This window comes from Jaculus jaculus, chromosome 17 (genome assembly GCF_020740685.1).
Source record: "Jaculus jaculus isolate mJacJac1 chromosome 17, mJacJac1.mat.Y.cur, whole genome shotgun sequence".
In the NCBI taxonomy this organism is placed as follows: domain Eukaryota; kingdom Metazoa; phylum Chordata; class Mammalia; order Rodentia; family Dipodidae; genus Jaculus; species Jaculus jaculus.
In genome coordinates, this window is record NC_059118.1 from 32,067,108 (window position 1) to 32,089,734 (window position 22,627).

Here is a 22,627-nt window from a genome sequence, read left to right on the forward strand (position 1 = left end):
GTGTATGTGCCCACACACTCGCCTTCAGCAGGATATACTCACCTGCCAAGACCAGAGGAGGAGGTCCAGTCCTGTTCCATTGCTCTCCCACTGGTTCCCACTTGTACCCATTCTTGCTTGAACCAGTTCTTACTTGAACTATATCTCTTACTGATCCTGGAGCTTACCAATTTTAGGGGAGCTGTAGTGATTCTTGGATCTTTGCTCCCCTATAAGACTGAGATTACAGACATGAATGGCCATTCTTAGCTATTTATGTGAGTCCTGGGGAGTCAAACTAAAGTTCAGGACATCATGTTTGCACAGGAAGTGCTCTTAACCACTGAGCCATCATCTCTCCAGCTCTTGTCTGTCTAACTTTAGTAAGAGCTGGCTGTCTCAAAGCTCTGCTAGGGTGGCGCCTGGCACAGGGTAGGTAAATGGAAACTGTGTATTGAATGTCCACACTGCCAAGGGCCAAAGAGGTTACAAAGGCAAATACAAGATGTTTCCAGCCTGGGAAAGCATGCTGTCTGTTGTAAACAAGGAATCCGGGTACTCAGGGAGTGCGCACACCCAGGCTGCAGATGGAAGGTGGTCTGGAGAAGTCAGGACAAAACCATGCAAGCACAGAGGAGGGGAGGGAGGCTCCAGAGGACTTGAGTGTCCAAAACAACTGTGTGACTGTGGGCAGTGCCAGTACTGCCACTGACCTCCAGTAACCTGTGCTCACAGGAAAGGTGGGAGGGTTGGGAAGGAGAGCCAAGTCGATGTGTCACCATGAAAGGCCGAGAGCCAAGCTAAGGAAGCTGAACTTTTTTCTCTCTCCCCACTCATGCCTCTCTGCCTTGTAAGTAGGGAAGAAAATCCACCTCATAGATTTGTTGTGGAATTAGATTGTATATAAATGAAAGTATTTACTGATATATTTACAGATCCATAGTTGATATAAATCAGTGAAATAAACTTGGTTGCATAAGTGTCTATGCATGTTTTATTTCATCCACTGGCCCAAATGTATTGTGCACTGTTTTTCACTCACACTCACAGTTTTGACAATTTATTTATTTACTTATTTATTTATTTATTAGGGAAAGAGAGATAGAGAAAGAATGGGCACTACAGGGCCTCTAGCCACTGCAAATGAACTCCAGATGCAAGTGCCACCATGTGCATCTGGCTTATGTGGGACCTGAAGAATCAAACCTGGGTCCTTTGGCTTCACGAGCATGCACCTTAACTGCTAAAACATTTCTCCAGCCTAGTTTTGACAATTTATCAGTTCTGCTTCCTATCTCTTTCCTAAACACATCTGTTAACTTACTCTGTACCACTGACATATATTTGCCTAAATCAAAGTGGAGTTGTGTAAAAAAAAATTATTAAAAGAAATTACATAAGTACTAGATGAACTCAAGCCTGAAACAATCCTACAATTCAGATCAAAACTCTGATTTCCAGAGCTGGAGAAACAGCTCAGCAATTAAGGCACTTTCTGGCAAAGCCCAGCAACCTGGGTTTGATTCCCCAGTACCCATGCAAAAAGCCAGATGCACAAGGTGGCACATACATATGGAGTTTGCAGTGGTTGGAGGCCCTGGTGCACCCATTTTCTTTGTCTCTTCTCTGTATCTCACTGTTCTTGCAAATAAATAAATAAAAGTATTTTTAAAGCCTCTGATTTCTAATTTCAATTCCACTGGGCTCAGAGAACACATTCTTATCAGTTCAGTTCTCTTACATTATCACTTCTCAGCCTTTTGGCTAAGATCAAGTGCAGTTCTCTTACATTACTTTTGAGAAACCTACCGGAGCTCCTGGCTTTTTATGCGAGGGTCAAACTCAAATGCTCAGGCTTGGGCGGGGCATTTTGCCCACTGAGCCATCTCTCCAGCCCTCTTTTTACTTAAGAAAAATTATTTATTTGAGAGATAGAGAGAGAGAAACACTATGGGCATGCCAGGGTCTCTTGCCTCTAAAAATGAACTCCAGGTGCATGTGCCACTTTGTGCATGTGGCTTTACATGGGTACTGGGGAACTGAATCCAAGATAGCAGGCTTAGTAAGCAGCATACCTTTAACTGCCTATCCCCAGCCCTCTTTTTACTTTTTTAACAGATTTTAATGCTTAAAGTTGGCTTTTTTAAATTAAATTTTTTATTAATTTGAGAGAGAGAGAATGGGTGCTCCAGGGCATCAGGCCTGTGCCTCCTTGTGTATCTGGCTTATGTGGGTCCTGGATAATCAAATCAGGATCCTTTATCTTTTTTTTTTTAAGAGGGACATAGAGAGAGGGAAGGGGCATGCCAGGGTCTCCAGGCACTGCAAACGAACTCTAGACATGTGTGCCCCCTTGTGCATCTGGCTAACGTGGGTCCTGGGGAATTGAGCCTCAAACCGGGGTCCTTAGGCTTCACAGGCAAGCGCTTAACCGCTAAGCCATCTCTCCAGCCCCAAAGTTGGCTTTTTATAAGCAATATGCACTTGGATCTTGCTTTTATGAAAAACTTGTTTATCTCTTCCTGTGAACTGAGATGTTCAGGACATTTCCATTTAATATAATTATTGACTTAGCTAGGTCTAAGCTTTTCATTTTGATACTTATTTTCTATTTGTCTCATCTGTTCTGTGATCTTTTTTTTTGTTTTTTTCTTTTGAATTTTATTTTTTTAAAAAGGCTTTGATAAAAATGTTTAAATGTCAGTAAAGAACAGAAAAATATATGGCTAGCTTTACAATAACAACCTAAACGTCTACACAAAGCAAACATTAGGTAAAAGGCTAGAGGAATACCCCTCTTGGGGCCTACTGTTGTCTGTCCTCATTGCACATAAAGGTTGTGGATAGCTCCAAGTCTTGAATTTTTCACAGTTAAAACATACTTTTGTCTCATTTATATAAAATTCTCCCTAAATACAGTATATCAGCTCTATATACAAATTCCCCAGAAAACCCATTATTCAATGTTAAAGTCATCCTATGCTACTTAAAAACCGCTTTTCAGCTAGTAAATGAATCTTTGTTGGCCTTCCAATTTGATCGTTTTAATGGGCATAATGAAACATCCCAAGTACAGAGGTACCAGTGTAACTTGAGCAAAACCAGACAACCTATGAAGAGCTGATACTCCTATGATGCCATATTTTAAATGAGTGATTCTTGTGCTAAAATGACACATTTATGGATTTAACACTCACAAAGCTGAAAATAATTCTTTTGCTACTTCAACCCCCAAACTGGAATAATCACAAAAGTCAGCCCCCAAATGCCCATGTAGTTAGTCATCCAGTGACACCGGATGGCACCTTTTGAAAAGTGCTCCGAGAGCAGGGGTTGGTTGAATGCTTTGCATGAGCTCCTTCTGTCAGAGCCTCCCCAGCACATCCAGGCTCAGAGACATCTCCACTGGACAAGAACAGAGTCAACTGTGCGTTTGGAAATTCTGAAAAGCCTTTTTAAAGATGGTTGTGAGAAGGGAGCCTGTGCCATGTGCTCTCTACCTGCTTCAGATATTTTCAAAGGACAGCACAGCAGACAGTCCCTCCTCGTGTTCCCCAAGGCTTGGGTGGCCAAAACCTGGTTGGTTGCCCACATGTTCCATCTGGGCCATGGTTAAAGTATACTCTGCTTATGAAAGCAAAATGAACATCAAAAACTTTGGTTTGGTTCTTTACAAGCTTTGTTAGCACTGGGTGAAAAGAGAAAGTGTTTGCTAATTTAAAATATGTGGACAGGAGCCAGGCGTAGTGGCACATGCCTTTAATCCCAGCACTCGGGTGGCAGAGGTAGGAGGATCACCATGAGTTCGAGACCACCCTGGGATTACATAGTGAATTCCAGGTCAGCCTGAGCTAGAGTGAGACCTTACCTTAAAAGACATATATATATATATATATATATATATATATATATATATATATATATACACACATATATATATACACACACACACACACACACACACACACACACACACATATATATATATATATATATATATATATATATAGACAGAGTTGCTTTTAGGTCCTATTTGTCACAGCATCTTCCTGCTTCTGTGATCTTTTGCCTACTTCACTGCTTTTCTATATTTCTCATGATTCATTATTGCCTTTTTGCCTTATTTGCTATTTTGCTATTAGTGAGTAGTGATTTTATAATATGCACACTCAACTTACCACAGTTTATTTTCCAGAAACATCACACTTTGTAGAACTTAGTAGAACTTCTATCAGTTCCTGCATCTTTTCATGCCTGATGAGCTACTGGTCATCACATACTATGCATTTTACCTTGTCAGATGAGAGATATTTTATAACTCTCTGTATTTTTGAATATTTTATTTGTATTTGAAAGATAGAGGGTCATATATATGTATGTATATATGTGCATATATATATATATGTATATATATATATATATATATATATAGAGAGAGAGAGAGAGAGAGAGAGAGAGAGAGAGAGAGAGAATGGGTGCCCAGGGCCTCCAGCTGCTGCAAACTTCAAATGATGCATGTGCCACCTTGTGCATCTGGCTTACATAGGTCCTGGGGAATTGAACCGGGATCCTTTGGCTTTGCAAGCAAGCACCTTAACCGCTAAGCCATCTCTCCAGCCCTATATTTTTATTTTTGAATAGAGTTTTTTTTGAACGCCTGTAGTCCCAAAATTCACAGCAATTCCTTCTGCTTTACCCTCTCAGGTACTGAGATTACAGGCATAAGACACCAAACCACACCTGGCTGGGGGTTTTTTGTTTTTGTTTTTGTTTTTGTTTTTTGTTTTGTTTTGGTTTGGTTTGGTTTTTAGTTTAAAGTTCTTGAACAAGCTCTTGATGTGAAGTTCAGTCTGGCCTGAAATTGGCTATATGATCCAGACTGGACTTGAACTCATGATCTTCATGAACTAGCTTCCAAAATGCTGGGCTTATGGGTGTATGGTGACATGCCTAGCCTACCTTCCATAAATGTTTCTGAACTCTGTTCTGAAATGCATTTAAATTGCACACAGTTTAAACATGTCACATTTTGCTTTTAGGGTTTATTAGGCAGGACCAGATGAGTGCTTATTCAAGGTTAATTCTACCCCTGTGGAGGAAAGACCCGTATGAGTACTTGGTTCAATTCACTCTGCTTTGTGACATTTCCCACTTTGCCTGAAGGGAAAATACACGGATCTTTAAAAGCAAAACACACATACACACATATATATATATATATTTGCAAGCAGAGAGAGGTGGGAGGCAGGGATTTTGGGTGCTCCAGGCCCTCTAGTTACTACAAACAAACTCCAGATGTATGTACTGCTTTGTGCATCTGGCTTTATGTGGGTACTGGGGAACTGAACTCCAGGTCATTAGGCTTTGCAGGCAAGTGCCTTACTCACTGAGCCATCTCTCCAGCCCTCTAATCTTTGACCCTACCCCCAGCAGTAAAATTCTGCAGTTCTCATCTCATTTACCAGGAACTGTCCCAGCTGTTAAGTGGGTTAGGAGGCATTGGGCTGGAGTGGAAGCCTAGAAGGTGAAAAGCTGATGGACCTGTTGTCCTAACCCAAGCCCAGAGGAACTGGCTTCTTTTCAACCAAAGTTCTTATCGCATTCTTTACCAAATATTTGTCCATGCTGCTTCTCACAGCATTGCTGCTAAACCAGTAGTATACAGCCTCATAACCTGTGACCCCTGACCCTGGGTGCTGTCATGGTGCCAGGTACTGTAGGGAAAGAAAATACTAAATATACTTTTGGGAGCTGAAAGGTCTAAGCTGGCACTGTGAACTCAATGAAGGCAATCTAAAAGCAGTTATCAGATCTTCATTTCCACACCAAAAAGGTCCACTAAGTACCAAGCACAATAAGTAAAAAGACCCCACCCACATATGTCAGGGAATTTCCCCAAACCTAGAATAAAAGAATGATCTTAAAAGTTTTCTTTGGGCTGGAGAGATGGCTTAGCGGTTACGGCACATGCCTATGAAATCTAAGGACCCAGGTTCAATTCTCCATGTCCCACATGAACCAGATGCACAGGGTGGCGCATGTGTCTGGAGTTCGTTTGCAGTAGCTAGAGGCCCTGGCATGCCCATTCTCTCTCTCTCTCTCTCTCCCTTTCTCTATGTCTCTAGTAAACAAATAAAAATAAATCTAAACAAAAAGAGAAAATTTTTCTTTGCCAGGCATGATGGTGTATACTTTAATCCCAGCACTTAGGAGGCTGAGGTAGGAGGATTGCCAAGAGTTTGAGGCCACCCTGTGACTACAGAGTGAATTCCAGATCAGCCTGGACTAGAGCAAAACGCTACCTCCAAAAACAAAAACAAACAAACAAAAAAAAAAGCTTTCTTTTTCTGGCTAGAGAGATGACTCAGTAATTAAAGGCACTTGCTAGCAAAGTCTGATGACCTGAGGTTCAATTCCGCAATACCCACATAAAGCCAGATACACAAAGTGGTGCGTGAATCTGGAGTTTATTTATAGGGGCAAGAGACTGGCATGCCCATTTCCTCTCACTTCCTCTATCTCTCTCTCTCTCTTTCTTCCTCTCTAAATCTCTGTGCTTGCAAATAAATGTTTAAAAATATTAAAGCATTTCCTTTTGCTAGAGTGTTTTTCAGTGTTTAGAGATAAACTTTATGCCTTGCTCTAAGCTTTCTGTTTTTTTATGGGACAATGTAGCTAATTTCTTTCTCTGTATCTTTTTCTTTTGCATATAGAAAAGCAGCTGATTTTTAGACATTGATTTTTTTATCCCACTACTTTGCTGAAGGAGTTATTCACTTCTTTAAAAATTTTATTTTATTTTTACTTTTATTTTTTCTCAATTTTTATTAACATTTTCCAGGATTATAAAAAATATCCCATGGTAATACCCTCCCATCCCCCACTTTCCCCTTTGAAATTCCATTCTCCATCATGTCCCCTCCCCATTTCAATCAGTATCTCTTTTATTTTGATGTCATGATCTTTTCCTCTTCTATGATAGTCTTATGTAGGTAGTGTCAGGCACTATGGGGTCATGGATACCCAGGACTTTTTATGTCTGGAGGGAGCACGTTGTGAGGAGTTGTACCCTTTCTTTGGCTCTTACATTCTTTCCACCACCTCTTCCACATTAGACCCTGAGCCTTGGAAGATGTGATTGAGATGTTACTCAGTAATCCAGTCACTTCTTTCCAGCACTATGATACCTTCTGAGTCATCCCAAGGTCACTGCCATCTGAAAAGAGGAGATTCTCTACCAAAAGTGAGAGTAGCATTAATATAAGGGTATGAATATTAAGAGAAGTGCTTACTGGGCATTTTGATAAGCATAGTATATACATTTATCCAGACATCAGCAGATGTTACACCCCTAGGGCTCATGACTACCCCTGTTTTAAGTTTTCAGTATCAGGGATGTGTTCCCCCCATGGAGCGGGCCTCCAGTCCAGTTAGAGGGCAGTTGGTTTCCACCATGACAGACCTGCCACTATTGCACCTGTTGGCTCATTTGGCCTGGCTGGCCAATTATAAGGCTTGCAGTGTCCACTGTTGAGTATCTTCACTGGTGGTTTCTCTTTCTCCCATTGAACTACATGTAGAATGGCTTCTTCCAGCTTTCTGTCAGCTGGTCTACATGGAGGAGGTTATCAGCTCAGTTCTAGCAGGAGTTCTCAGTGGCCTTGCAGTCCAAGTATGTGGAGTCTTCAGCAATAGGGTCTTACCATCTATTTCTGGTGGGAAACCAAGGGCCTAAGCAATGGCCTATAATGTTTTGGGGGCATCAGGGGCCACCCTGGCCAACAACTCACTGGAGGTATCCCATCCCTGGCACTGAAATTTTTCAAACAATGATCGATGGCTCCTGAGTTTTCCACGGTCCAAAATTGGAGGATTCCATATGATTTATTTGCATACTCTTAGATTTTGATTAGCCCTCCCTCCACCTTTCCTTTACTCATTCTCTTCCCCTGATATCACTTTGGGCCTTTTCACCCCTGTTAATCTATTCTTCTACTTACATATATACAATACCAACCTATTAAGTGCCCTCCTCCCTTCCTTTCTCTTCCCTTTATATCTATTTTCTAACTTACTGGCCTCTGTTACTGAGATTTTTCCTTCTCACACAGAAGCCCAGTCATCTGTAGCTAGGATCCACACATGAGAGAGAACATGTGTCACTTGGCTTTCTGGGCCTGGGTTACATCACTTAGTATAATCTTTCTAGATCCATCCATTTTCCTGCAAATTTCATAACTTCATTTTTCTTTACTGCTGAGTAGAACTCCATTGTATAAATATGCCATATCTTCATCATCAGTTGAGGGACATCTAGGCTGGTTCCATTTCCCAGCTAAGCTTTCTTTTTTATCTTCTTTTTATTTTTATTTTTTTATTTTTTATTTTTTGGTTTTTTGAGGTAGGGTCTCACTCTGGCCCAGGCTGACCTGGAATTAACTCTGTAGTCTCAGGGTGGCCTTGAACTCATGGCGATCCTCCTACCTCTGCCTCCCAAGTGCTGGGATTAAAGGAGTGCGCCACCATACCTGGCTTGTTTAATTTTTAAAATTTATCTCTGTGTGTGGGGGTGAGTGCACATGTTAAGGTGAGAGAGCAACTTTAAGGTGTCTGTGCTCCACCTTCTTTGAGACGGGGTCTCCTGCTGCTACAAACAAACTGCCAGACAGCAACGGCATGTTGGAATAAGAGATGCATGTGCCAATTTGCATCCAGCTTTCTGTGGATACTGGGGACTTGAACCCAAGCCAATAGGCTTTGCAAGCAAGTGCCTTTAACCAATGATCTATCTCCCCAACCCTCCCCATCCAAAGGTTTTAAAAGATGGATCGAGATTGGAGTAAGAGAGCTCAATCTGTATCTACTATAACTAGAAATGTAGAAAATAAGGAAGAAGAAAATAATAGGAAATATTAAGAGGATCTGGGATGAGAAAGAAGCCTCTCTCCCAAGGATCTGGTTTGCATTTCTCATTGGCTGACAGTTAAGAATCTACAGTTGAAATAAAAAACAGTGTGAAGCTGGGCATGGTGACACACACCTTTAATCCCAGCACTCGGGAGGCAGAGATAGGAAGATCGCCGTGAGTTCGAGGCCACCCTGAGACTCCATAGTGAATTCCAGGTCAGCCTGGAACAGAGTTAGACCCTACCTCGATAAAAAAAAAAAGTGTGAAGATTGTGAAGATTGTCTATAGACATAATAATATCTTTGGGGGTAAATAACTTAAACAAGAGTGTGAAAACAGAAAATGAACCAGGCTTAAACACAAAAAGTATGTATGTGACCTTTGAGTCAATCTTTTATTTAAAATATATTTTATTTGTGGGCTGGAGAGATGGCTTAGTGGTTAAGCCCTTGCCTGCGAAACCTAAGGACCCCAGTTCCAGGCTCAATTCCCCAGGACCCACGTTAGCAAGATGCACAAGGGGGCACACACATCTGGAGTTCACTGGCTGTGGCTGGAGGCCCTGGCATGTACATTCTCTCTTTCTCTCTCTTTCTCTCTCTATCTGCCTCTTTCTCTGTCACTCTCAAATAAACAAATAAAAATGAACAAAAAAAAGTTAATATATTTTATCTATTCATTTATTTTAGAGAGAGAATGGGCGCGCCAGGGCCTCCAGCCACTGCAAATGAACTCCAGATGCCTGTGCTCCCTTGTGCATCTGGCTAACGTGGGTCCTGAGGAATCGAGTCCCGAACCGGGGTACTTTGCAGGCAAGCGCCTTGACCACTAAGCTATCTCTCCAGCCCTTATCAGTACTTCTCTCTCATCTGTAAACCTGAACAATGTACCTACCTCATAACCTCAAACCTCATAAACTGACTTCATTTACAAAAGCAAATTTGTCTGTAATAAGAGAAATAAATTATATGCTTTAGCCAGTGTAACTTCAAAAGTCACAAAAGAATATATACATATATGTGTGTGTGTGTGTGTGTGTGTGTATTTTTTCCACTTAAACCTGCCTGCACCCCTCAGCTTTAAATCTAAAGCATGTAACTATCTCTTTCCCACACTCTGCTTAAGACTCACTCTTCTTGAAATCTTTTCCTTTGGTTAAAGTCAAAATTTTAGCTTCACCTGAGTGAAGGCCCCAAGGGAAAAACTCCTTAGGCTACAGCCTACTCTATCGGATTTTGTCTCCCATGGCTAGTGACCACAGACAGTGTCTGAAACTAATAAATCTTGAAAAGCATCATAAAAAGAAGAAAAAAAAAATTGGATCTGGGTATGTTGATGTAGTCCTGTGATCCCAGCACTGGGGAGGCAGAAGAATCAGGAGTACAAGCCCATTCTCAGCTACACAGCAAGTTCCAGGACAGTTTGGTGTACACCCGACCCTTTCAGAGAAAAAGGGTGTGAGAGAGCTAAACAAAAACCAAAAAGTTGGGGTGGAGTCATGACTCAGAAGTTAAGACTAACAGGGAAGATCACTTTTTTATTCACTAGGAAACTACAGCTCCCAGAAGCCATCTTGGCAGAAATAAGAGGCGGGGTAAGCGAGGACGTGTCTGATAGGACGCTCCTAAGGATCTTCTTGGAGCTTGTTGTGGGAGGGGCCCGAGCTGCCCGGAAGGGCGTGAGTCCTTGAAGACCTGTGCTGGGTAGAGGAATAGTGAAGGTAAAGGAGCCGGCAGGTGACCAGAAGGTGGGCGGCCCGCTCGGCGCTGGACCGGCTCCAGGGGGCAGGCGTGCGGCAGGCGTGCCCGGTGGCGGCTCCCGTGACTCCGCCGCGGTATCGTGCGGGGACAGAGTCCGCTTCCACTGTGGCGTCCCCACGAGGTTCAAGGGGAAGTGGCTTCAAAGAAGTTGTCATGGCTTGAAAGAATAACCTACTGTCCAGAACTCTGGCTCCCTCGCCTGTTCCAGATGTTTCCTAAACTGCAATTACCGAGGCAGCCACAGTGTCAAAAACATGGACCTAGGGCTGGAGAGATGGCTTAGCGGTTAAGGCACTTGCCTTTGAAGCCTAAGGAACCATGTTCAATTCCCCAGGACCCACGTAACCCAGCTGCACAAGATGGTGCATGAGTCTGGAGTTCGTTTGCAGCGGCCAGAGGCCCTGATATGCCCATCCTCTCTATCCGCATCTTTCTCTCAAATGTATATATTTTTTAATGGAGCTATGGCTATTATCTTACACGGTGTAGCGCACGAGTCTGGAGTCTGTTTCCAGAGGCAGCAGGCCCTGGTGTACATTTTCTCTCTCTCAAGCTTAAATCAATAAATAATAAATAAACAAATTTCAGCAATAAATAATATACTTAAAATGCTGCAACTGCTTTGGGTTTGACAGCTCCTCAAAAGGTTAAACACAGAGTTATCTGGCCCAGAAACTACACTTCTAGTTTATAGACTCATGAGCATCGAAAATATATGCCATGTCAGACTTGTTCCAAACAGCATTATACCTAACAGCCCCAGAGTATTAACAACCCTAATGTCCACTTACTGAGAATGGATCATAACGTGACATACCCGCACAAGGAAATAGTCACGAAAGGAAATGACGTGATAGGTACTATATCAGGAATGAATTTTGAAGACATTGTTAATTAAAGGAACCCTACACAAAAGGCTACACATGGAATGATGCATGTATATGTAATGTCCAGAATGGGCAAAATTAGAGAAAATAGATGAGTGGTTTCCAGGGAGTAAGAGGAGTAGGAAATAGGGGTGACGCTAACAAGAACATGTTTGCTATGGGGGCGAGGAAGTTGTTCTAAAATTAGGTAGTGGTGAGGATTGTAAGCCAGGGAAACATACTAAAGCCCGCTAACCACACGTTTTAACAACTTTATGGTATGGTTGTATCTCAACAAAGCTACTATTGGAGAGAAGGATAAGCCCCTATGGTGTCAATGGCAAAGTTTTTGGCAACTGGCCAAGCATGTACATCGTTTTATTCTACTTTTCTCTGTTTTGTTTTAAAGACTCTTTAAACATATAATTTGTGTGGGTTGGTTGTGGGCAACCAACGTGCTACAGTACCCATGTGGAGATCAGGGAACAATGCTGTCTGTGTTCTACCTTCTCTGAGACAGGGTCTCTTGCCCCTGGAAATGAACTTCCAGACTGCAAAGGAACATCAGACTAGCTGTCCCCAGCTTCAGATTCTCCTGGTCCACCTCCCACCGCCACAGTCGCTTTGGAATCACAGGTGCTTGTGCCACTTTGCATCTGGGTAATTGAACCCAGGTCAGTGGACTTCGCAAGCACCTTTAACTGGTAATCCATGACCCCAGTCCTCTTTTTTGCTACCTTTTTCTGATCTGATGGCTATTTCTTTACTAAATGGAGCTCTGGGGTCAGATTCTATGGGATTCAGGTCTGAACTTCTTCAGGATGAACTTGGTAACCTTGGGCAAGATACTTCATTATTCTAAACTTGTTTCCTCGTATGAAATAGGGTGATTTTATAGCATACGGATTACCTTTGAGAGGTCAATGAATGAATGTTATAAAGAGTTTAGCTCTGAGCCTGAAACATTAGCACTCAAGAAATATGGGCCATAATTTTTTAATTAAAAATAGAAAGCAGGTGTGTATAGTTTTAGCTACGAGGGAGGAAGAAGTGGGAGAAGAGTTCAGATCATCTTGGGCAACACAGAAAGGCCATTTCTTAAAACACACACGAAGAAGTCAGTACAGCAGCAAAAGAATACTGACAATATAGTGTGCACTGAGTTGGTACTGTTGTAAGCGTTTGAAGCATTTACACACTTGTTCTGTGTGAATGCTTGCACTCCACTCTTTTTTATTTAGTTGTTGTTGTTGTTTTGTTTGTTTTTGTTTTTTTGTTTTTTGGTGGTAGGGTCTCACTCTAGCCCAGGCTGACCTGGAATTCACTATGTAGTCACAGGGTGGCCTTGAACTCACTGAGATCCTCTTACCTCTGCCTCCTGAGTGCTGGGATTTAAAGGCACGTGCCACCACGACCAGGTTTATTTTTCTTTTTTCTTTTGTTTTTGGTTGGCTTTTTTTTTTTTTTCAGTCCATACTTCTTTAGGAAATTAAGGGCAGATAAAGAGCTGAGCTGAGGGCTGAGGCAGAGATTTCATGATGGAAGTGGCTGGAGGGAAAGAAAAAAATGGGCCCTGGAGAAATCGAGAAGGTCTAGAAAGGATTGTGAGGGGGCCCTGAAGATGGAAGGAAAAGTTATATGAGCAAAGAGGAAATAAAATGTGTTCATTCTGAGTGATGACACATATGGTACCTATTATGTTCTTGACTTGTCTAAATCTTAGAAATAATTACTGGTTAACAAAACTGAAAAACCACCGTATTTTGTAGAACTAAAACTTAAAAATAAACATTTGCTACGTCTTAAAGTAGCCAGTTTTTCTTTCTACATTAAAACTTCGTGTTTTAATCTATTTGCCTTTTACTGACTGAAGTTTTGTCTTTTTCTTTCCACCTTACTCAGGAGTCCGTGGTAGGACTGCTCACAACTTCTCTCTCCACTTCCCCTAGAGACCCCAATTTTCTGCTACTGCAAGGCTCACGTTTGCTATTGTACTGTTTGTGATAATGCACACAAACAGCTCTGCACACACTTTTTCAGGCATTTTACGTGCTGAGGTGGACAGCACGCCGCACAATGGTTAACCCACCCTTTTTTCAGAGTAGATCCGCTCGCGGCCTGCCTTCCGGGTTAGCGGATCAGGTGCGAGGGCGCGGCCACCGCCTCCCCCGCGGGCACGCGCTCCGGGCGGCCTTTCATTGAGAAGCGGCTCAGCGATCACGTGAACGAGGCGTGCGGGCTCGTGACGTCACGCGGCGCAGGCCAATGGGAGCCTCTGTTTATGTGGGGGAGGGGTGAGGAGGGAGGGCGGCGACTCCTCCCGCCCCCGGCCGCCTCCGCGCCGCAGCTCCGCGGAGGTCGCTGAGGCAGGACGGGCGGCGCGGCGCGAACGCCGCCGAGGGGAGGGTGCGCAGCCGGTTGCCGTCCGCAGCCGCGTCTGCCCCGAGCGCCGACGCTGCTGGCCGTGGCGGCTAGCTGGACCCGCGCCCCGCCTCAGCGCCCGGGGGACATGCAGCAGAGAGGATGAGCCAGAGGGACACGCTGGTGCATCTGTTTGCCGGGGGGTACGTTCCGGCGGGGTGCGGCCCGGCGCGGGGTGCGTCGCGGGCAGTGTCCCGAGCCGTGGGGCTGCGGAGCGGGGCGGGGGCGGAGGCCGGCCGCGGCCAGGCCCCGCGTTGCGGCCTAGCGTGTCGGGGATGCTGGGCCCGGAGAGGAGCTCACACCCCGGCCTCGCGTAGGTGGCCCTGCCTCGGGTGGGGGTGGCGGGGGGGGGGATGGAACCGGGACAAAATGGGCGCCTGCGCCTCGGCCTCACGTAGCCCACGCCCGCCGCGGACCTCGGAGGCCGCTTCCGGCCGCCGGGGGTCGGAACAGGGAAGGCGCTCTCGAGGCCCGCTTGACCATAGGTTGTGTCCAGCTCCCTTATTATCCTTCCCGAGCTTTCCCCGGGCGCAAGATGTGGTACAAAGCAAGCAGCCCTGCCTTCGGAGGCGGATTTTTATTTTGAGGAAAAACAGCCTTCTTGCCCGCTCGCTGTCTTGGAGACAGTGGGGTGGAGAGAAGTCGTGAGTGTGTGTGTGTGTGTGTGTGTGTGTGTGTGTGTGTGTGTGTGTGTGTGTGTTGGTGTGTGCACGCGCGCGGGATTAGGCTTGAACCCGGAGTCTTGGTCCCTTACGTCCCCCAGGAGTGCTACAGCCATTTTGCCGAGCCACATTAGTTTCTCCTTGGGATGTGTCCCTTCCCAGTTCTTGGGAGCTTAAGAGTTACTTTTTTATCTGTAGGATTGTAAAGAGTTGCTGGCGAGTTAATACATTTTGGGGCCCGTATAAATGGTTTGGTTTAGGATCAGTCAAACTTTAAGAACATTATACATATGTACTGGTGTCTTCCTTTGAGTTAGAGGTAGGGACTTTATTGCTAATAATGGCAATAATTTTTCTTGGTTGACACACATTAATCTAACATTTATTGCATACCAATCCTGGGCCAGTCACTATTCTGTCAAAAATCAACATTTTGTACTAATTCTGAAACCCAGTTTACCTCCTATATATCGGAAACGTTTACTGGTAGTAAACAGGCAAATTAAATCTGTATATCTGTCTCAAGGTCCATTTGTCTGTCCGTCCATCCATCCATCCATCTGCCTATGCTGGGACAGAACCTAGGCCTTTCACATGCTAGCTAGGCAAGCTCACTACCACTGAGCTACGTTCCTAGCTCTGTAAAAAAAAATAGATAAATAAAAAATAAAAATTTAATTATTTATTTTGGGTTTTCGAGGTACGGTTTCACTCTAGCTCAGGCTGACCTGGAATTCACTATGTAGTCTCAGGTTGGCCTTGAACTCACAGCGATTCTCCTACCTCTTCCTCCCAAGTGCTGGGATTAAAGCTGTGTGCCACCACGCTCGGCTTGGTGGGTTTTTTGTTTTGTTTTGTTTTGGTTTTTGTCGTTGTTGTTTGTTTTTCAAGGTAGGGTCTCCCTTAAGCCCAGGCTAAATCTAGAATTCATATGTAGTTTCAGGGTGACCTCGAACTCACTACCATCCACCTATACCTGCCTCCCAAGGGCTGGGATTGAAGGTTTGCACCACCACACCCGGCCATAAGTCTTTTTTTAAACTGGAGGGCTTGAGCTCTCACTATGCTGTGGAAAAGTAAAGGTGTCTTGTCAAGCAAGTAATTAGGCTCCTTCCTGTAATTGGATCTTCTGGTAACATCTGAGAAAACTAGGGGACCACAGACCCAGGCTCATATCTTGATGAAGAAATAAGGATGGAGGATTTTTTTATTGGTAAATTCCCTCACCTTAAGACCCCTAACATAGGCAGGGGAGAGTGCTAATGAGGTGTCAGGTTGTAGATTCTGATGCAAGATAGGTGCTCAAACTTGTAAATTACCTTTGCATTTCATTTTGATTTTCTGTTTGAGTGGTTGCATAGGTGGTTTTAATATCTTTTTAGAAAAACATAAGAATAAGGGGTGATAGCAAAGACGTCTGAATCAAAATCTGTAAAATATAATAGAGGTATAAAGTTCCCTTGCCTAAGGTCAAACATTTTCGTACATGTAAGTTGAGGGGTAAATAATCTTTAAAGGTCCTTCCAACTCTACGTTGTATAAATTCAATTCTGTAGAATATTCTGGACGTATTATCTATAAGAAATATTGTAGAAATGCAAAGCAAATTATGTTGGTAATGTCCTTACTTATTGAAAATGTCTATCTTAAATACATCAAAGGTGGTTACTTAGACAATAATTTTTAGAATGCATTTTATAAAATACTAGATTGATTTCTTTTTGATTTTTTTTTTTTGAGGGAGTGTCTCACTCTGGCTCAGGTTGACCTGGAATTCACTATGTAGTCTCAGGGTGGCTGATCTTCTACCTCTGGCTCCTGTGCTGGGATTAAAGGTGTGCACCACCTCGCCCGGTTTTAGATTATTCTTAGGCAAGGATTTTCTTAACATAGAGCAGCCTTTGGGTTGCTTTCCTGGTGATTAAAATTGTCTCTGTTTAAGTACTTCATCAAGATCCCAAAGTTTAGTTTAGTTTACTATTTAGGAAAAAGGGAGGGAGGGAGAATTGGCATGACAGAACCTCCAGCCACTCACTACAAACGAACTCCAGGTGTATGTGCCACCTTGTGTACCTGGTTTATGTGGGTCCTGGGGAATTGAACCTAGGTCTGTTGGCTTTGCAGGCAAGCACCTTAACCACTAAGCCATCCCTCCAGCCCCCAAAGTTTATTTTAATACCCTGGGGCTGCATTATTAAATAAGAACATTTACAGCGGCGCTGGACCTTGAGTCTGGGTGACATACTCACATGCATAACCCGTGCTTTCTTTAAGGTACCCTTTGATCCCATTATGCCTTTGCCAGAGTTAATATTCAGTTTGTAAGGTCATTGGTTAATTGAGTTAGAGGCATGTTCTGGAAGCCTGCGCAAAAAAAAAAAAGAATTTAAATACAGTTTAATTTTAGCTGTACTTCTGGTAACACTGTATATCTGTATATAGACATATGCAATATGAAGTGTATTTTTGAATAATTTGAATTATGCATATGTCTACCAACAGGCTATTTTCTTCTTTTGTTCTTGTAAAGATCTCAAATAGGAGCCATAAGTCTTCAGACTTGTACATAAATGTACTTCTTCTCTGGTTCTTATACAGAAAGAGGACTTAATACATAATATTGCAACTTACTTAACAGCTTTGATTTAAAAGTCATTTAATTTCAAAGGGGAAAGTGGAGGGGAGGGAATTACCATGGGATTTTTTTTATAATCATGGAAAATGATAATAAAAATTTTTTAAAAATTAAAAAAATAAAAGCTCATTTCTTTATTGAATATCTTACTGGTAAACTCATTGAGAAATTCATGTTGTAATGATTTTTTTTCTTTTTCTAAATTATTTCACCTGCTTCCTTGTAACAAGATTAGAGCTGGCCAGGTGTGGTGGCGCATGCCTTTAATCCCAGCACTCGGGAGGCAGAGGTAGGAGGATCACCGTGAGTTCAAGGCCACCCTGAGACTACATAGTGAATTCCAGGTCAGCCTGAGCCAGAGTGAGACCCTACCTCGAAAAACCAAAAAAAAAAAAAAAAAAAAAGATTAGAGCTAAAGTAGAATACCTAAAAATCTATTTAATGTGGTTTATTTTTCTCTATTGTGTCCATGGTTTTTTCTATCCTTTACCAGGTCTCTGACCATCGAGACCACTGTAACAAAGTAAACATGGATTTCTCAAGTTCTGGACCTTACAAGTCCAGGTGAGGTATTGGCAGGTTCTGTGTCTGGTGAAGGCCTGCTTCCTCAGATTTTCTTGGTCTATTCTCACATGATAGACGTGCTAGCTAGCACTCTTACGACATTAACCCAAATCTAAAGGCTTTGCAATCTGTGTCCAGTCTCTTCCCAAAGGCCCAGCCTCTCTTCCCCATACTGTGGCCTTAGAATTTGAGCTTACAAATTTGTAAGGGATATAAATATTCAGATGTCTTTCCCTTTTTTTCCTTCTAAAAATGCAGTCAAATTTTCATTCTCCCTAGTAGATTGGAAACTTAAGAGGAGTTTCTTACTCTGATGTAGAATATTTGCAAAGAAACATGTTTCCCCATAAATGAACCGTAGCACTATGATGAAAAGCCAAAAAAGTGGTAGAGCTATACTAGGCTGTTAAAGACTTGGCTTTTTCTGGGGAGAAGTCATTGTAGGGCTTCTAAAGATCAGATGTGGCTAGTGTGTTAGAATAAGACCACTGAGGAAGGGCAGAAGGAAGGAAATGGCTTAGCTGTTCTTTCTATTGATGGGAATTGTATTGACTTCGAAGATTGCTTTTGGTAGGTAGCAATTTTATACAACATTAATTCTTCCGATTCATGGCATTTTCTCTTGCGTGTGTTAGTTTTCATTGAGAGGAGCATCTCCCAGGTCAATTCCAAGGGTTGGTTTGTTTTGTTTTGTTTGGCTGCAGCTGTGAATGGGATTGTTTTCTGATTTCTTCCTCAGCATGTTTTCCATTGGTATATAGAAAGGCTACTGATTCTTATATGTTAATTTTGTATCCTGCCACTTTGCTGAAAATGTGTATTAGTTGTAAAAGTTTTCTGGTGGAGTTTATAGGGTCTGTTATATGTATAGAAATCTATCATTTTACATTAAGGATACTTGGACTTTTTTCTTTTCTATTTGTATCCCTTTTGTTTGCTTCCCTTATTGCTCTAGCTCAGCTTTCTAATGCTATAATTAGTAAGAGTGGAGAAAATGATGTTTTTAGTGAAAATGTTTTCAGTTTTTTTTTTCCTATTTAGTACATTTCTCTACAGCTTTGTCCTATATCTTTTATTATGTTTAGATCTATTCCTTCTATTTCTAGCTTCTCTGGACCTTTACCATGAAGGGATGTTTGAATTTGTGAAAATCTGTTATTGAATTGATCAGGTGATTTCTGTAATTGCAATTTATATGATGTATTACATTTATTGATTTGTATATATTGCATTATCCCTGTATTTCTAGCATGAAGCCAGCTTCCTCATGGTATGTTGCGTTTTGTGTGTTGTTTTAAAAATTATTTATTTATCTACTTTGCATTTGTGTGGGGGAAGATGCTCATGTAGATGCTGGGGAATTGAACTGGATCATCAGGCTGTGCCATCTCCTCAGCCTAATGTTACTTCTTCTTTTTTTTAAATGGTTTTCCAAGGTAGGGTGTCACTCTAGCCTAGGCTGACTTGGAATTCTTTATGTAGTCTCTGGGTGACCTTGAACTCACCCTTCTACCTCTGCCTCCTGAGTTCTGGGATTAAAGGCATGTGCCACCACACCTGGCTAATGTTACTTCTGAATTTGACTAATATCTTAGTCAGTAAATTGTAGTGGACTAGTGTGTGCAGACTGAAAACAGTTTCAAGCTTATTTTGCTTTACAAAGATAAACTGCAATTGTCTATATAGGTTTTGCTTAAAATTAAGGAAGATGAATGCCAAAGTACCTTTTACATTGTGTGCACAACCAAATACTATGGACCTATTCAGGAAATACTGTGCATACTTACAGATTACCTTGCCTGTTTAACACATGTTCTAGCCCCATCTATGATTACAGTGTTAAGCTATGTGTAACAATTGGTCTTGGACTCTCAGTTCTTTACCATGGACTTCTCTTTCCCTCAAGAGAATTGTGGGTATCCTTAGGTCTTCCTCCAACTTTGGCTAGTAAGTCCTTGGTCTAGTGGGTCAGCAGTTTTGGGCTGTCCAACTGATAAGTACATCTTTGTGCCTGGTGTATGGTGGTTGAAGTTGATCTGCCTGACATTGGTATTACTTAGTGAACAGATCTTTCCATCTCTCCTCGATTTTTCATCCTGGTACTGCAGCAATAACTTACGTAGATGAGCATTTGGAAGCCCCAGCAGGCGCATAGCATCTTTTTCTTACTTAAAAGAACTATTTGCCTAGGGTTTTTTTTTTTTTTAATTCTTTTTAATTTTTTATTTATTTGTTTTGAGAAAGATAGAATGGGCACACCAGGGCCTCTAGCTGCTGCAAACAAACTCCAGATGCATGCACCACCTTGTGCATCTGGCTCGTGTGGGTCCTGGGGAATTGAACCTGGATCCTTTGGCTTTGCAGGCAAGTGCCTTAATTGCTAAGCCATCTCTCCAGCCCTTTTTTTGTGTTTTTAACGAATCTCTTATTTACTCCTAAATTAAAAGCGACAACAAGTTAGTTACTATATTCCACTCTTAAGTAGCTAGAGCACTGACATGCCAGTAAGTAGAAGTGTCTCTTCAGAGCTTGGTTGCTTATTTGGCAAACATGAAAGCAGAGTGCTTTAAATGTCTTAGAATGCTATTTAGTGATAGTCCTGTGTAATAATTCTGAACTATTTTATAAAATCAATGAACAACAGTGGTTACCTGACTTTTCCTCCTCTTTACTCCCCCCCATTGGGTGACAGGGTTTTGCTGTGTAGCATAGTTGCCCTGCAGCTCTGTCCTCCTGCTTCCCCCTCCAGAGCACTGCAGTTAGGATTGCGCATCATTGTGCCCAACACTTACTTGTAAACTTTTTCCTCAGGTATGTTGTGCCTATGGAAGCCAGAGGTCAACATCAGATGTCTTTCTCAACAGCTTTTCCACTTTGTTTTTTTGAGATGGGTCTCTCACTGAATCCAGTGCTCACCAATTCAGGTAGGCTAGGTAGCCAGCAAATCCCAGGCATCCTCCCCAGAGCTGGGTTACCACCACGCTTGACTTTCATGTGGATCCTGAGGATTCTAGGTCAAGGCCTCATATTTGCTTAGAAGCAATTTATTGAGCCATCTCCCCAGCTCCACTTGTAAACCTTTTAAAGGAGTATTGAACCAGGTAGTTTGGCTGAGAAGGAATAGTTTCTAAGTGCTCTAGATATTTAAAAATATTAGATTCATAATTAATTTTTCATTAAATTAATTTTTAGATTATTTTTAATATATATTTTTTATTGACAACTTCTGTACGTAACAACAAACCATGGTATTTCCCTCCCCCTTCTCCACTTTCCCCTTCATAACTCTGCTCTCAATCATATCCCCTCCCCCTCACCATTAGTCTCTCTTTTAATTTCATGTCATCATCTTTTTCTCCTATTATGAGGGTCTTGTGTAGGTAGGCCCTGCAAGGTCTTGGATATCCAGGCCAATTTCTGTCCGGACAGTTGTATGTAAGGAGTGGTACCCTTCCTGTGGCTCTTACATTCTTTCCACCACCTCTTCTTCAATGGATCCTGAGCCTTGGAGGGTGTGAGATGTTTCAATGCTGGACACTCCTCCATCTCCATCCCTTCTTCTCAGCACTGTGTTGCCTTTTGGGTTATCCCAGTGGTGAAAAGAGAAGCTTCTCTAACCAAAAGTGAGAGTAGCATTAACTTATGAATATGAACATTAAGTATCGTGCTTGCAGGACAATTTGGTCTATATGCAGAGTGTAATATATGCATTTATCCAGAGAGGAGCAGGTTTTATACCCCTAAGGCTCATGAACTTCCCTGCCATAGGCTTTTGATTAGGTTTTTAGTACCAGGCATGTATTCCCTCCCATAGAGTGGGCCTTCAGTCCAATTAAAAAGCAGTTGGTTTCCCCCAGAGCAGACATGCCACTATTGCACTTGTTCAGTCATTTGGCCTGTCTGGCCAAACTTCAGGCTTCCAGAGTCCACTGTTTTCACTGCTAATGACTTCTGGCTCCCATAAGGCTGCATACAGTACACCTTTTTCCAGCTTTCAGTTGGCTGGTCTATAGGGCAAAGGTTTTCTGCTGAGTACCAGCTTGATTTCTCAGTGACTTTGCCGCTCAGGCGTGTGAAATCTTCAGCAATAGGATCTTACCATCTCTTTCTCATGGGAAACCAGGGACCTTGGCAATAGCCTATAATGTTTTGGAGGCAAAAGGGACCTTCCTGGCCAACAACTCACTGCAAGATATTCCATTTCTGGCACCGAAAATTTTCTAGTAACATTCTGTGCCTTCTGGAGTAATGCATTCATTTAATTTTATTTATTTATTTATTTTGGTTTTCTGAGGTAGGGTCTTCCTGTAGCTCAGACTGACCTGGAATTCACTATGTAGTCTCAGGGTAGCCTCGAATTTATGGCAGTCCTCCTACCTCTGCCTCCCACGTGCTGGGATTAAGCGCTTAACCGCTAAGCCATCTCTCCAGCCCTATCTTATTATTTTTAAAAAGTTACAAGTCGCTTGCCTGTGAAGCCTAAGGATCCTGGTTCGAGGCTCGGTTCCCCAGGTCCCACGTGAGCCAGATGCACAAGGGGGTGCAAACGTCTGTGTTGCGCCTTGAGAGGCCCAGACATGAGGCCTAGTGGAACTTCCTGAGCCTAGCTAAAGTTTGGTGACCTGTCTCTGGCCAGCTAGGACTCAGCAAGATGCCTAATGGCTTCTTGCCTGCTACTTCTGTGCAGGAGTTGGAATTATCATTTCAGTAGTCACAGTTTACTATTGGCCCTTACCTCTTCCCCCATCCTAGAAACCCCGCCTTCGTCTCCAACATTATATAGGCAACTGCTTGTAACAATAGAGCGAGTTCCTATGAGTTCCTGCTTCCAC

The 22,627-nt window shown here is 42.7% G+C and overlaps 1 protein-coding gene across 1 annotated transcript in view; it reads left to right on the forward strand.

Annotated features, from left to right (window-relative positions):
• Positions 1 to 13,925: 13,925 nt before the first annotated feature.
• Slc25a36 (solute carrier family 25 member 36) overlaps positions 13,926 to 22,627 on the forward strand; it is a 43,351-nt gene continuing 34,649 nt past the window's right edge. Inside the window, exon 1 of the mRNA XM_045136260.1 lies at positions 13,926 to 14,077. Within this exon, the coding sequence (XP_044992195.1) occupies positions 14,037 to 14,077 (41 nt within the window). The 5' untranslated portion in view covers positions 13,926 to 14,036. The remainder of the gene's footprint in view (positions 14,078 to 22,627) is intronic.